This window comes from Arachis ipaensis, chromosome B3 (assembly GCF_059453495.1).
Source record: "Arachis ipaensis isolate K30076 ecotype BB chromosome B3, ASM5945349v1, whole genome shotgun sequence".
Classification (NCBI taxonomy): Eukaryota; Viridiplantae; Streptophyta; class Magnoliopsida; order Fabales; family Fabaceae; genus Arachis; species Arachis ipaensis.
This window is the reverse complement of record NC_142438.1, coordinates 28,416,361-28,433,212: the sequence shown is the minus strand read 5'-3', so window position 1 is coordinate 28,433,212 and position 16,852 is coordinate 28,416,361. Positions and strand designations below refer to the sequence as shown.

General features: G+C 36.1%; 1 protein-coding gene across 1 annotated transcript; it reads left to right on the top strand.

Annotated features, from left to right (window-relative positions):
* The first annotated feature begins 15,694 nt into the window (after positions 1-15,694).
* Positions 15,695-16,443, top strand: LOC107632816 (uncharacterized). Its single transcript, XM_016336467.1, has 2 exons — positions 15,695-15,888; positions 15,960-16,443. Exons 1-2 carry the CDS (start codon positions 15,695-15,697, stop codon positions 16,441-16,443), a joined length of 678 nt encoding a protein of 225 aa, XP_016191953.1.
* The last annotated feature ends 409 nt before the right edge of the window (positions 16,444-16,852 follow it).

Here is a 16,852-nt window from a genome sequence, read left to right as displayed (position 1 = left end):
TCATAAAAAGGATTGGAGAGAAACAGAAAGAGTTCTCCTCACTGAAGAATGCAATGCAGTCATTCTAGAGAGCTTTCCTGAAAAGCTTAAAGACCCTGGGAGTTTTCTGATACCATGCATATTAGAAGGTAATTGCACCAAGACAGCTTTATGCGATCTTGGGGCAAGCATCAACCTAATACCTGCATCCACTATCAGGAAGCTTGGCTTAACTGAAGAAGTTAAACCAACCCGGATATGTCTCCAACTTGCTGATGGTTCCACTAAATACCCATCAGGCGTGATTGAGGACATGATTGTCAGAGTTGGGCCATTCGCCTTTTCCACTGACTTTGTTGTGCTGGAGATGGAGGAGCACAAGAGTGCTACTCTCATTCTAGGAAGACCCTTCCTAGCAACTGGACGATCCCTCATTGACATCCAACAGGGGGAAATAACCCTGAGAGTCAACGATGATGAGTTCAAGTTGAACGCTGTCAAAGCCATGCAGCATCCAGACACATCAACAGACTGCATGAAAGTTGATCTCATTGACTCTTTGGTAGAAGTGATCAACATGGCTAAGAGTCTCGAATCAGAGTTGGAAGACATCTTTAAAGATGTTCAGCCTGATTTGGAGGATTCAGGGGACATGAAAGAGCCTCTGAACTTTCTTCTGAAAGAGGAAAAACCCCCTAAACCCGAGCTCAAGCCACTACCACCATCCTTGAAATATGCATTTCTGGGAGAAAGTGACACTTTTCCAGTGATCATAAGCTCTGCTTTAAATTCACAGGAAGAGGAAGAACTTATTCAAGTGCTAAGGACACACAAGACAGCTCTTGGGTGGTCCATAGGTGACCTTAAGGGCATAAGCCCAGCTAGATGCATGCACAAAATCCTATTGGAGGACAATGCCAAACCAGTGGTTCAACCACAGAGGCGGCTAAATCCAGCCATGAAGGAAGTGGTGTAGAAAGAGGTCACCAAGTTACTAGAGGCTGGGATTATTTATCCTATTTCTGATAGCCCCTGGGTGAGCCCTGTTCAAGTCGTCCCAAAAAAGGGAGGCATGACAGTGATTCATAATGAAAAAAATGAACTGGTTCCTACAAGAACAGTTACAGGGTGGCGCATGTGTATTGACTACAGAAGGCTCAATACAGCCACCAGAAAGGATCATTTTCCTTTACCATTCATAGACCAGATGCTAGAAAGACTAGCAGGTCATGATTATTACTGCTTTCTGGATGGCTACTCAGGCTACAACCAGATTGCAGTGGATCCCCAGGATCAAGAGAAAACAACATTCACAAGTCCATCCGGAGTGTTTGCTTATAGAAGGATGCCATTTGGGCTATGTAATGCGCCTGCAACCTTCCAGAGATGCATGCTCTCTATTTTCTCTGACATGGTGGAAACATTTCTGGAAGTCTTCATGGATGACTTCTCAGTATATGGAGACTCATTCAGCTCCTGTCTTCATCACTTGAAACTTGTTCTGAAAAGATGCCAAGAGACCAACCTAGTTTTAAACTGGGAAAAGTGTCACTTCATGGTGACTGAAGGAATTGTTCTTGGGCATAAAATCTCAAACAAGGGAATAGAGGTGGATCAAGCAAAAATAGAGGTAATTGAAAAATTACCACCACCTGCCAATGTGAAGGCAATCAGAAGCTTTCTGGGGCATGCAGGATTCTATAGGAGGTTTATAAAGGATTTTTCAAAAATCGCAAAACCTCTAAGCAATCTGCTAGCTGCTGACACGCCATTTGTGTTTGACACAAAGTGCCTGCAAGCGTTTGAAACGCTGAAAGCTAAGCTGGTCACAGCACCAGTCATTTCTGCACCAGACTGGACATTACCATTTGAGCTAATGTGTGATGCCAGTGATCATGCCATTGGTGCAGTATTGGGACAGAGGCATGACAAGCTTCTGCATGTCATTTATTATGCCAGTCGCGTTCTAAATGATGCCCAGAAAAATTACACAACCACAGAAAAAGAACTACTTGCAGTGGTTTACGCCATTGACAAGTTCAGATCATACTTAGTAGGATCAAAAGTGATTGTGTATACTGACCATGCTGCTCTTAAATATCTACTCACAAAGCAGGATTCAAAACCCAGGCTCATCAGATGGGTATTGCTTCTGCAAGAGTTTGATATAGAAATAAGAGACAGAAAAGGGACAGAGAACCAAGTGGCTGATCATCTATCCCGGATAGAGCCAGTGGAAGGGACGCCCCTCCCTTCTCTTGAGATCTCTGAAACGTTTCCTGATGAGCATTTATTCGCCATTCAGGAAGCACCATGGTTTGCTGATATTGCAAACTATAAAGCTGCAAGGTTCATACCCAAGGAGTACAACAGGACACAAAAGAAGAAATTAATTACTGATGCAAAGTACTACTTGTGGGATGAACCTTATCTCTTTAAGAGATGTGCAGACGGAATTATCCGTAGGTGTGTGCCTAGAGAAGAAGCACAGAGGATCCTGTGGCATTGCCACGGATCTCAATATGGAGGCCATTTCGGAGGTGAGCGAACAGCCACCAAGGTCCTCCAATGTGGCTTCTATTGGCCCACACTCTATAAAGATTCCCGAGAGTTTGTACGTAATTGTGACAGTTGCCAAAGAGCTGGTAATCTGCCTCATGGTTACGCCATGCCTCAACAAGGAATCTTGGAAATTGAGTTGTTTGACGTATGGGGAATTGACTTCATGGGACCTTTCCCACCATCATACTCAAACACTTATATTCTGGTGGCAGTTGACTATGTATCAAAATGGGTTGAGGCTATTGCCACACCCACCAATGATACTAAAACAGTGCTGAAGTTCCTCCAGAAACATATTTTTAGCAGATTTGGTGTCCCTAGAATACTAATCAGTGATGGGGGCACTCACTTCTGCAATAAACAGCTTTACTCTGCCATGGTTCGGTATGGAATTCGCCACAAGGTGGCCACTCCATATCATCCACAAACCAATGGGAAGGCTGAAGTCTCTAACAGAGAATTAAAGAGAATCCTGGAACGGACAGTAAATACCCGTAGAAAGGATTGGGCAAGGAGCTTGGATGATGCTCTGTGGGCTTACAGAACAGCATTCAAGACCCCTATAGGGACCTCTCCATACCAACTGGTGTATGGTAAGGCATGTCACCTGCCCGTGGAACTGGAACATAAGGCCTACTGGGCAACCAGATTCCTAAACTTTGATGCCAAATTAGCAGGAGAAAAAAGATTGCTCCAGCTAAATGAGCTAGAGGAGTTCAGATTCACAGCTTTCGAAAATGCCAAGCTATATAAAGAAAAATAAAAAAAGTGGCATGACAGAAAGCTGTCATCTAGAATCTTTGAACCAGGACAGAAGGTTCTGTTGTTTAACTCTAGACTCAAGCTATTCCCTGGGAAACTGAAATCCCGGTGGAGGGGACCATACGTGATTACAAGTGTATCACCATATGGTTATGTGGAGCTTCAAGATATTGATTCTGATAAGAAGTTCATTGTCAATGGACAGAGAATCAAGCATTATCTAGAAGGCAACATTGAGCAAGAATGCTCAAGACTGAAGCTAGATTAAAAGCTCAGCAAGGTCCAGCTAAGGACATTAAAGAAGCGCTTGTTGGGAGGCAACCCAATTTTTATTTACTTTCATGGTTTTTCATGTTTTATTAGGTTCATGATCATGTGGAGTCACAAAACAAATATTAAAAATTGAAAACGGAATCAAAAACAGCAGAAGAAAAATCACACCCTGGAGGAAGCACCTGTCTGGCGTTCAACGCCAGAACAGAGCATGGTTCTGGCGCTGAACGCCCAAAATGGGCAACATCCTGGCGCTGAACGCCCAGAACAAGTATGGTTCTGGCGTTCAACGCCAGAAATGGCTAGTAAATGGGCGTTGAACGCCCAAAATGGGCACCAACCTGGCGCTGAACGCCCAGAGTTGTGTGCAAGGGCATTTTGCATGCCCAAATTGGTGCATGGATGTAAATGCCTTGACACCTCAAGATCTGTGGACCTCACAGGATCATTTCAAGATCTGTGGACCCCACAGGATCCCCACCTTCCCTCCTCATAATCCTAGTTTTTTTTCTTTCCACATCTTCTTTTTCATCTATTCCCTCTTCTTTTGCTCGAGGGCGAGCAACATTCTAAGTTTGGTGTGGTAAAACAATTATGTGAAGGATCTATAGCTCAGTGGTAGAACATGTGGCTGCAAATCAAGAGATACCTCAGGGGATGCACTTCCCTCCACATAATTATTGGAAGCAACTGAGGATAGAAATACCAAAAATCACTAGGAATCAAGCCACAAAGGCAAGGAAGAGACATAAAAGAGCTCAAGAACATCATTGGTGCCTCAAGAAGGAAATGCCATCATCACTAAGGTGGACTCGTTCCTTGTTCTTACTTTCTCTGTTTTTCGTTTTCTCTATGTTAAGTGCTTATCTATATTTGTGTCTTCATTACATGATCATTAGTAGTAATTAGTGTCTAGTTTGATTTTATCCCCAATTAAGTTATAGTCTATTTTTCTCATCATCAGCAAACATGAATAAAATAGTAGATCTTTTGAATAAGAGGCAATAAAATTTCGAGTTTTTAATAAGAAAAATTCTAATTAGTAACATGTGGTGGCAACGCTTTCTGTCTTCTAAATGAATGCTTGAACAGTGCATATGTCTTTTGAATTTGTTGTTTAAGACTGTTAAATATGTTGGCTCTTGAAAGAATGATGAACATGAGACATGTTATTGATAATCTGAAAAATCATAAAAATGATTCTTGAAGCAAGAAAAAGCAGCAAAGAACAAAGCTTGCAGAAAAAAAAATTAGAAAGAAAAAGAAAAAGCAAGCAGAAAAAGCCAAAAGCTCTTAAAACCAAGAGGCAAGAGCAAACAGCCAATAACCCTTAAAACCAAAAGGCAAGGGCAAATAAAAAGGATCCCAAGGCTTTGAGCATCAGTGGATAGGAGGGCCTAAAAGAATAAAATCCTGGTCTAAGCGGCTAAACCAAGTTGTCCCTAACCATGTGCTTGTGGCGTGAAGGTGTCAAGTGAAAACTTGAGACTGAGCGGTTAAAGTCAAGGTCCAAAGCAAAAAGAAGAGTGTGCTTAAAAACTCTGGACACCTCTAATTGGGGACTTTAGCAAAGCTGAGTCACAATCTGAAAAGGTTCACCCAGTTATGTGTCTGTGGCATTTATGTATCCGGTGGTAATACTGGAAAACAAAGTGCTTAGGGCCACAGCCAAGACTCATAAAGAAGCTGTGTTCAAGAATCATCACACTGAACTAGGAGAATCAATAGCACTATCTGAATTCTGAGTTCCTATAGATGCCAATCACTCTGAGCTTCAATGGATAAAGTGAGATGCCAAAACTGTTCGGAAGCAAAAAGCTACTAGCCCCGCTCATCTAATTAGAATATGAGCTTCATGCAAAAAACTCTGAGATATTATTGCTTCTCAACCTATTAGTCTTCTATTTTATTTGTCTAGTTGCTTGAGGACAAGCAACAGTTTAAGTTTGGTGTTGTGATGAGCGGATATTTTATACGCTTTTTGGGGATAATTTCATATAGTTTTGAGTATGTTTTAGTTAGTTTTTAGTCTATTTTTACTAGTTTTTAGGAAAAATTCATATTTCTGGACTTTAATATGAGTTGTGTCTTTTTCTGTAATTTCAGGTATTTTTCTGGCTGAAATTGAAGGAGCTGAGCAAAAATCTGATTCAGGCTGAAAAAGGACTACTGATGCTGTTGGATTCTGACCTCCCTGCACTCAAAGTGGATTTTCTGGAGCTAGAAAACTCAAAATGGCATTCTTCCAATTGCGTTGGAAAGTAGACATCCAGGGCTTTCCAGTAATATATAATAGTCCATACTTTGCACAAGGATAGACGATGTAAACTGGCGTTCAACGCCAGTTCTCTGCCTAATTCTGGCGTCCAGCGCCAGAAAAGGATCAAAAGCTGGAGTTGAACGCCCAAACTGGCATAAAAACTGGCGTTCAACTCCACAAATGGCCTCTGCACGTGAATTGCTTAAGTCTCAGCCCAGCACACACCAAGTGGGCCCCAGAAGTGGATCTCTGCATCATCCATCATAGTCTACTCATATTTTGTAACCCTAGGCTACTAGTTTAGTATTTAAACAACTTTTAGAGACTTATTTTGTATCTCATGACATTTTAGATCTAAACTTTGTATTCTCTGACGGCATGAGTCTCTAAACCCCATTGTTGGGGGTGAGGAGCTCTGCTGTGTCTCGATGAATTAATGCAAGTATTTCTGTTTTCCATTCAAACACGCTTGTTCCTATCTAAGATGTTCATTCGCGCTTAACTGTGATGGAGGTGATGATCTGTGACACTCATCACCTTCCTCAATTCATGAACGTGTGCCTGACAACCACCTCCGTTCTATATACGATTGAATGAATATCTCTTAGATTCCTTAATCAGAATCTCCGTGGTATAAGCTAGAACTGATGGCGGCATTCATGAGAGTCCGGAAAGTCTAAACCTTGTCTGTGGTATTCCAAGTAGGATTCAAGGACTGAATGACTGTGACGAGCTTCAAACTCCTGAAGGCTGGGCGTTAGTGACAGATGCAAAAGGATAGTAAATCCTATTCCAACCGGATCGAGAACCAACCGGTGATTAGCCGTGCTGTGACAGAGCACGTGAGCGTATTTTTCACTGGAAGGATGGAAGGTAGCCATTGACAACGGTGATCCACCAATACACAGCTTGCCATAGAAGGACGTGCGTGCGTGAACAAGAAGACAGAGGAAAGCAGAGATTCAGAAGACAAAGCATCTCCAAAACTCCAACATATCCTCCATTACTGCATAACAAGTAACCTTTAATCCATGCTCTATTGTTTATTTGCAATTCAACTGATAAACATAATTGCCTTCCTGACTAAGATTTACAAAATAACCATAGATTGCTTCAAACCAACAATCTCCGTGGAATTCGACCCTTACTCACGTGAGGTATTACTTGGACGACCCAGTGCACTTGCTGGTTAGTGGTACGAGTTGTGAAAAGTGTAATTCATAATTCGTGCACCACAAACCTATCAACAATTCACAATCAAACCAATATGACAATATAAATTAAAACTTCAGAAGAAAATAATAATATATAGAGAATTTTTTAAAAAATTTGGCAGAGTTTCATCTATAATTGGAACGCGCCACAAATTCAATCCATCAACAATTAACTTAAACAGCACCAGTTGTCAACAATCAATGAACATGATATATCAAACACTTTTAGCAATTCAAACCTACAACCCTAAATCAAGTAAAACTAGAATTAACTATCAAGAATCACTAATCACAATATATAAAACACTTCAGTAGTTCAAACCTACAATCCTAAATCTACTAAAACTAGAATCAACAATCATACATTTTCAGCATACAGAAGACTTAAAGTAGTACTTACATCGTTCCGCCATTAGGCCAAATTGTCAACCATACGATCGGAGGTGGTGGAGGGACATCAGTTGGGTTACTTTCATGAGAGGATTCCGGGGTGACGGTGTCCGTCGCTGGAGGCAGCATCGCCGAAACATTGGGTTACTGAGCGGATGGAGGCGGCATTATCGCCATAGACGTAGGGACGTAATTGGGTTAAGGACCATGATAAACGGCTAGTCCGATGCACCCACAACCTGTGACATCATCGGGGTAGTCGGAGTAGAGGGAGAGGATCCAGAATTCTCAGGAGTACTGGAAGAAACCCTCCCTCTACCACCATGATGACCACGACCACTAGGCTGATCCACAACACCTCTACCTGTCGTCATGTCTGCAAAGAGCATACCAATTAAACAAGGAGAACTAAATCGACAATAAGCAACACAAATCAACAATAATCAGAAATTCAGAACAACAAATCAACCTTATAAATTATAATAACTAATTCATAACAAATCAACCATAATCAAAACATGTTTTAATTAGAATCGGAACAAATTTAGTACCCTATGTTCAAAACAAGTTCAGTACCCTAAGTTCAAAACTAGATAAGGAACACAAATCTGCCAATGTTCTAATTAAAATTGAAACTACACAAGTTCAGTACCCTAAGTTTAGAATTTTAGAAAAGCATAAGTTCAAAACAACTTTATTACCCTAAATTCAGAACTAAATCTATTCTATTATATAAAAATTGGATTTCTGCACTTAATGATGGAGTTGACGTGGCATGCTTCGGAGAGTATTTCCCGATTTAATTATTTTAACTCATTCAATATAATTTATTGCAATGACTTAATGATTTCAACTAATTGATTTGATTAAATATTTAAATATCAATATAATTTAATATAATTTATATTACTTAATTAATTATACTACATTAATTGTAATTCGTTATATTAGTGAATTAGTTTTTTTATTTATGAAGTCTAAAATAAAATAAATAATTTATTATTTATTCTAATTAAATTTATTAAATTTAATTATATATTATATATGAATTAACGTTAATTTATAAATTATTTTATATTATAATATTCAATCAAATAAATTGTAAATTACTTTAAATTATATACGCACGGAAAAATAGATTTAAATGTGGTTTATATAGTATAGATAGTATTTAATTAAGAACAGTGCATTTTTAAGTGTTTTGATATGACTTAATTATATCAACTAATTGATTTGATTAGATATTTAAATATCAATGTAATTTATTATAGTATATAATACTTGATTAATTTTATTATATTAATTGTAATTTTTTATATTAGTTAATTGGTTTATTCATTTATAAAGTTTGAAATAAAATAAATAATTTGTTGTTTATTCTAATTGAATTCATTAAATTTAATTATATTATATATAAATTAAAGATAATTTATAAATCACCTTATTTCTTTAGCCTTTTATATTTCATAGATTGTTAAATTTTAAGTTTTATATTTCTATAAGCAAAAGTAATATAAGGCAAAAAAAAATTTCATTCTAAACGGAATTATTCTATGTATTATTAACTAATATCATTAGATTTGATTTATTAAAAATATAAAATAATTTTATATAACAAATTATTAATTAAACTCATTCTAAAACATAAGAAAAATAAATTAATTTTTTAGGCGGCCCAATGTAGATTTATAATTTATACAACAATCAAACAAAGCATAGAACTTGTGAATTGTAATAAAAAGGGAATGAAAAAGTAGGGCCTACACCATGTTGGCTTGCTTGCCTCCATTGCATCTTAACAAAACATGGGCCTATGGAGACTAATCCCGATTCTAAACTGGGTAGATAGAAAACCTACCCAAATCTCATACAATTAATTTCAACCCGCACCTAAACTCATGTTTTAGTCTTTTTGGGTCTTCTCTCTCTCAGCAAGTAAGCATATACGCCAGCAATGGAGAACGGCATCTTGGCACTGGCAACTTCAAAATGGCAAAGATGAGAAGACTGGTTGCTTATACGGCGACGGGATGATGATGGAGTTGTGCCGGTGAGGAGGTCGACGAAGATCAGAGATGCTAATGTGACCAGAGAGGTTAGATAGTGGACCAGCAAGAGAAGACTTTCACTGATGTTATTATCGTTCAGATCGCTGTCGCACCGGGATGCTCCCTATCTGTAACTGATGGAGGTGAGCTGCTGTAAGGAAGGCATGGATTCAGATCTTATTTTAATTATTGTGTTAATATATAATTAATTTTTTGTGTAAAATATAATGATATTATACATTAAAGTATTAAATATTTGAATCCATTATATGTATATTCTTCCTTTTGGGTGAAAATAAATCTGTTAGTTAATACTTAATACTTAATATTTTGGAATTAAATCATATTTTTAATTTATTCAGTTATTTTTGTTGAAATAAATATTTTATAGAAATTTTATTTGTTTATTTAGTTGGACATTGGTACTGTGTGTAGAAAGTGAATAATAAAATATTTTGCTTTGTAAAAAAAATAGGGAACAACTATGCATACTTCTGTATATAAGGATCTGATATCTGTATTCAAATCATTGATATCGGAGGGGGCTATGTATGTTTTTACATACTTTGGAGTTAGCAATAACTGTGGGTTGTACCGCACAGCATCACATCATTTTCGATTATTTTTTCAAAAAAGAACTACTGTCTTATCCTCTTTCTGTGATGCAATACTGTTATATGGTATTAAGTTGGCTCCTTTTAGAAAAATTATGGGATATTCTCCTCAACATCATTTTTTGGTTGGTAAGTGTATGATTTATGACAAGTACATAAGTTGATTTTTCTTTTGTTTTTATGACAAAATATCACTAAGACGGGTGATTTGTGCACAATCTTCTGTTTGATATTTATTTTAGACGTTGCTGGAGTTATGACCGGTGTAGAGGGTGAAAGGAAATATGTGAAGGATGGCAAACTTATTGACATATTGGTCATTCATATTGAGAATGAGGAGTGCATTTTTTCGATGCCCTTACTCAACACTTAATATGTTTATATAAGCAATTTTTTATTTTCTAAATAATTTACATTTTCTTTGCAGTTTAAAGCTTAATATTGTTGTTCTTCGAGAGATAGTAGACCGGATCAAGGGTCTTGTAGCAGTGGGTGAGCAACAGCTACCGGTAGTTATTTTTCAATTTGCAAAAGTAAATAATTTTTGAGGTATGTGAGGATTTTACTACTATCGAATAGTTATATCTTATTGTAGCTATTTCTACTAATTATTGAGATACGATTCAATAGGTATTTTTAGTTTTAAAATTTTATGGTGTGATGTTATATATGATAGTAATTTTTTTTATTTTTAAATTTTAGAGTGTGATACTAGATGTCATAGAAGCAAAATTATAAGTACTGTGTTTTGTGTTTTAAACTTTTGATCATATGAAATTACAAGTGAAATTATAGAAAATAGTAATAACAATTCCGGCAAATGACTGGCGTTCTAGAAATTAAAATTTGAAATGATAAAAAATATTATTATATACACGTGGATAAATTGTATCACCAGTTTTTTATTTTTTTATTGTAAATTCTATGTTGAATTACTCAACAATTAATTAATCAATATATAATTTTAAGCTATATTTTTGTTATTATTTTATATTTACAATAAATATTTTTTGTATAGCTCATTGCTAAAATAAAAAAATTTTACTAATTAATTAGGTTCATAATAGATTATAGTTGGTTTTTTAAATCTAAGGACACTTTTGGTTACTTTCCATTTGATAATTTTTCTGTCATGTATAATTGTACAACTCATTTAAGCAATAATTATTGTACATAGGTACCAATATTTTACAGAACATTATATATGGTACTAGGCTCTTGATAAATCCAGATGTTCTTGAGATTGTGATGCTTCGAAAAAAGTATTGTACCAATATTGTGAATTATTTATGGTTGTGTATATTGACTGTATTTTTATGGCATTGTGATTGATAAGTAGCGTGTACTATAGAGAGATCTCGCAGTATCTGTCTGTGCTTTCTAGCAAACTGGCGTATATTAATGAAGATAAAGTTTTATATTCCACTGAGAGGAAGACAATAAAGGAGTTACGTGCGGCTGTGGATGTGAGTGCCTTATAGAAAACTACTTTTTTATGTTTGGTTCATTGTTTGTTTTTTGGACTTTCAAACTGTTCCTATGTAGGTTGGATTCTATGTTGTTCTGGCCACTATTCTTAATGTTAGAACCCGTTCTAAGTTGGTGGTATAAATCTTGTGTTTGCAGCGTGAAGGAAGAAGCTAATGCGGATACATACTTCATCGATGGCTGTAATAAGGACGTGAATAATGTGGTTGATAGGTACGACTCTAATTGGACTTATTTGTGCAATCCTTTCATAAAAAGCAATAAAGTTATGTAATTGATTATGTCTCTTTTTAATTTATTTAGCAATATCTAGCTTAATACCAACAATTAGTAGACAATAAGAGAATAATTTATTAAAAACAAAAACTGCTTTGATTGATGAAAATATTGTCTATCCATATAAAAAAAATGACAAAATGAGATAGAGTGCATAGAAAAAATTCATATACCTACAACAATTTTATACCAAAGTCTCCTCTACTAGACTAAAATCTAGAAAATTGATAAGCCTAAAAAGATTGTGTTTAAGCATTTAAATTATGTTGAATATAATTTTTATGATTTTATTGTAACTAAAGGGTGACATACCAAGTGTTAATTGATGTTTTTGAAAAAAAAAGCACCTAAGTTGAATTTATTGGTTTTTTATGATACTGCTACAACAACTTTTATTGTGTTCGATAAGGAGACCGCAGTTCTACTCGGACGGACCTGTACTGAGACGGTGAAAGAGTTGAATGTATGTGGTTTCTGCTGTTGAAACTATTTGAATGGTTATGATGATTCAATGTCGGATGTGAATATAGAAGATAATTTTATACCATCCTCAGAAACTTTAGAGTTTAGACGGTATGTAAAAATTTTATCTATATGTTTATTTGCATCTTTGTGTACATCATGGACTAAATTGCATCGGTATGAAAACTGAGTATCTAAAGAGAGTTCATTCGGCAGATGTGTGGGATATAAAAAATCCTATTTATCAATGTCAACACCGTAAAGCATGGATGTGGTCTGAAGAAAGGCTTGCTGAATTCAAACAGTCGCCCCAACCAAAGTTTTCATTATGTTGTATGGAAGGAAAGATCGAGCTTCCTCTACTTTCTGTGCCTCCTGATGAGCTCATTCAACTTCATACTGGTGGAGATCAAAGAAGTATTCATTTCCTAAAAAGTATAAAGACATTCAATTTAATATTTTGTTTTACATCAATGGCCGGAAAAATTGACCGTGGGAGTGAACAATGGGACTGCTCCTCCAATTTTTAAGCTTAGGGGTCAAAACTACCATAGCATTGGTAGCTTACTTCCTCCGGATAGTCTGCGACCAACATTTGTCCAACTATATATCTATGACACAGAAAATGAGATTGATAATCGGATAGGCACACTTCGGTAATTTTCATGCAACCAGTCAAACATTTTAGTTATTTTTTATCTGTGAGAAAAAATAACATAAAATTTATTGTGTGTTTTTTTTTTTTTTGCAGTTCCAATAAAGCTATAAATGAGCAGGATAAGAAAATTGTGGCAATATTAAGAAAAATTCTAGAAAAATATAATAGTTTGGCAAAGAATTTTTGCTATGCAAGAGATAGGTACCAACAGAAAAATTTCACAAACATAAAACTTAAGTTGATTAGTAAAAGGACTACAGATGGCAGGACATACAACTTACCATCTGCATCTGAAGTGGCTGCATTGATTGTTGGCGATGTTAAACAACTAAGCAAAAATAGAGATATTATTATAGAGAGTCAAACTAAAAAACTCCAACAGATTGATATTTTTCACCCATCTTATTTAGCCTTGCAATATCCATTGTTGTTTCTATATGGGGAGAATGGATTTTGTTTGGGTATTGCAACATCAGATTCTATCTCCGCTAGGCCTACAAAGAAAAACAAAACAATCACTGTGTAACAATTCTTTGCTTTTCAACTACGTACAAAAAAGGACGGGTGAATCTCTGTTAATTATGATATCAAAGAGATTATTCCAACAGTTTCTGGTAGATGCCTACACAATGGTGAAATCAGAGAGGTTAAAATTCTTTAGGTATAAACAACCACAGTTGAAGGTTGATAAATACAAATGTCTACATGAAAGTCTTATAAACGGGGATGTAGATGCTGCAAGGCTTGGCAAAAGAATCATTCTTCCCAATAATTTTTTCCGGTGGACCTAGGTACATGATGAATAATTGTAAAGATACATTTGCAATTTGTAGATATACAGGATACCCGATCCTAACTATTTTATCACTATGACCTGTAACCCTGAATGGGATGAGATAAAAAGAGAAGTGACTCCCATTGGATTGAAGGTAGAAGACCGCCCTGATATATTGTGTCGAGTTTTCAAGATCAAACTTGATGGTTTGATTGATGACCTAAAAGAGGGAAAAATCTTTGGCAAAATTTTGGGATATAAGTCTGTGTTTATGCAACACCTTATTAAAATCTTATGTTGTAATGTTTTGCTCATTTGTCTTTTTCAATTTTCAGATGTTTACACTATAGAGTTTCAAAAGAGAGGGATTTCGCATGCACATATTCTTTTATTCATGAGTATCGAGTTCAAGGCACAAACACCAAATGACATAGACAAACATATAAGAGCTAAGATTCCTGATAAAAATGAAAGGCCAAATCTACATGGAGATGTTCAAAATTACATGGTACATGGTCTATGTGGTCCGTACAACAAGAATTCACCTTGCATGAAGAATGGATCCTGTTCAAAGTTTTATCCCAAAGAGTTTAGACATCGAACACTCATTGATGAAGCCGGATTTCCCAAATATAGGCGTACGGATAACGGCCGAACAGTGAAGAAAAGGGAATGTATACTAGACAATAAGTTCATTGTTGCTTATAATCCAGAATTGTTGCTCAAGTTTGGGTGTCATATAAATGTGGAATACACATGCCAAACAAGTTCTATTAAGTATCTGTTTAAGTATGTACATAAGGGCAATGACCACGTAAAAACTACCCTATACAACACTGGTGATCCGTCAGAAGCCACACAAGTGTTGACAAAATTAGGAATTACTATGATTGTAGGTACATTTCGGCATGTGAGGCAGTCTGGTTTATTTGGATACGAAATCCAAGAGAAAGAACCATTTGTGATTAGACTTCCATTCCATTTGGAAGATGAGCAACCTGTGGTTTATAGTAAAATTTCTAATGTGAATGATATCGTCGAAAGAGCAATATCTCAAGTCCATGTTTTTAGGATGGATGGCGGCGAACATGTCATATCCCTATGTTCGAAGTCTGACTTATGCTGAGTTTCCAACCAAGTTTGTTTGGAAGGACGATGCTTCAAAGTGGTTTCTTCGAAAGCAAGGCTTCACAATTGGAAGGTTGACTCATGTACCTGCAGGTAATGACGAGTTTATATTCAATTTCGATCTTATTTATTTGATGATTTAAATTTAAAATCTTAACAGCATGTACCCCATGTCCATTTTATTCGATTTATCTACACTAGAAAACAAATGTTCAAATAACTTTTAGCAGTTATAATCTGTAGATTACACAATTTTAGAATTGTTCTATATTTTTTAGAAAAATTAATCTTATGTGGATGTGTAGCTACATAATAATTGAAATCGCGTAGCCTAATCCATTTAGCAATTTAAAAGTTGGATTTTAACCAAGTTTTTTACAGCAAATACCGAAAAATATTACCAACGACTTCTCTTGAATACTCAAAGAGGATGTATGAATTTTTGAGATATAAGAACAGTAGGAAGAACAATTTATGCTACGTATAGAGATGCATGCTTCGTCCTTGGACTCTTGCAAGATGACAGAGAATTCATGGATGCAATTAAGGAAGCAAGCTCGTGGGCCTCAGGATCATATGTTAGAAGGTTATTTGTTATTCTATTAACATCCAACAATATCTCAGGACCAGAACATGTCTGAAATAGATGTTGGCATGAACTCTCAGATGATATTTTGTATCGACAGAGAACCGTGATGAACATAAGGGGTGAGTTTTTATAATTGCAATTATAAAAGTTCTTCATTATTGATCATTTTTAGTTTGATTGAATTTTTACAGTATCATATAATATGCAGAGTTAACCATGTCAGATGATGAGATTAATCAGTTGTGCTTAATGGATATAGACAAGATCTTACATTCTTATGGTAAAACCTTGAAAGACTATCCTCCTATGCCTTTAGCAATTGACGTTGATAGTTCATTGTTAACCGAAAGGGTTATCAGCGAAGAGCTAAACTTTAACAGGGATGATTTAAAGAAAAATGCCTCAAACATGTTAGCCATCACAATACCTGAGCAGAAATATGCATTCGATAAAATTGTTACAGTTGTGTATTGTGATGAAGGGATTTTTCCTTTGTGTATGGTTATGGGGGTACTGAAAAAATATTTCTCTGGAACCTTATGTCTGCTGAGATTCGCTCAAGGGGTGATATTGTGTTAAACATTGCTTCAAGTGGTATTGCATCTTTACTTCTTTCCAATGGAAGAATGGCACACTCAAGGTTCAAAATACCGCTGAATATAACTGAGGATTCTGTATGTAACATCAAACCTGGTTCCCCTCAAGCAATGCTGCTGTCGAAAGCCAAACTTATAATTTGGGATGAGGCTCCAATGGTTAGTAGGTACTACTATGAAGCGCTTGATAAATACTTAGGTGATATAATGAGATTTTCTCCAACATATAACAAAGATTTGCCCTTTGGAGGAAAAGTGGTTGTACTAGGTGGAGACTTTAGACACATTCTTCCTGTCATTTCACGAGAATCGAGACAAGATATCATTCATTCAACCGTGAATTCGTCTTACCTTTGGAAGTTCTGTTAGGTGCTCAAACTAACAAAAAACATGAGACTCTCTGTAGGGACGACTGCTTCAGATCAAGATGAGACAGAGCAATTTGGTGAGTGGTTATTGAAAATTTGTGATGGTCTAACATGTGACAATATGGATGGTGAATCTGAGATATGTCGTCAAGGAGATATTGTTATTCCTTTTTCGGACTAGGAATTTGATGAGTTGGTTCATTTTTCTTATCCAAATATTTTAGATAACATGTCCTCAAAGGATTTTTTCAAAGCAAGAACTATACTGGCTCCCACACTGGACATCATTGAAGAGGTCAACAACCATCTGATGACTATCATTCCTGGAGGGAAAAATTATATTTTAGTTCAGATTCGATTTGTATGGATAAAGGGAATATGGAGAGTCAACTAGATCTTTATGGTCCTAA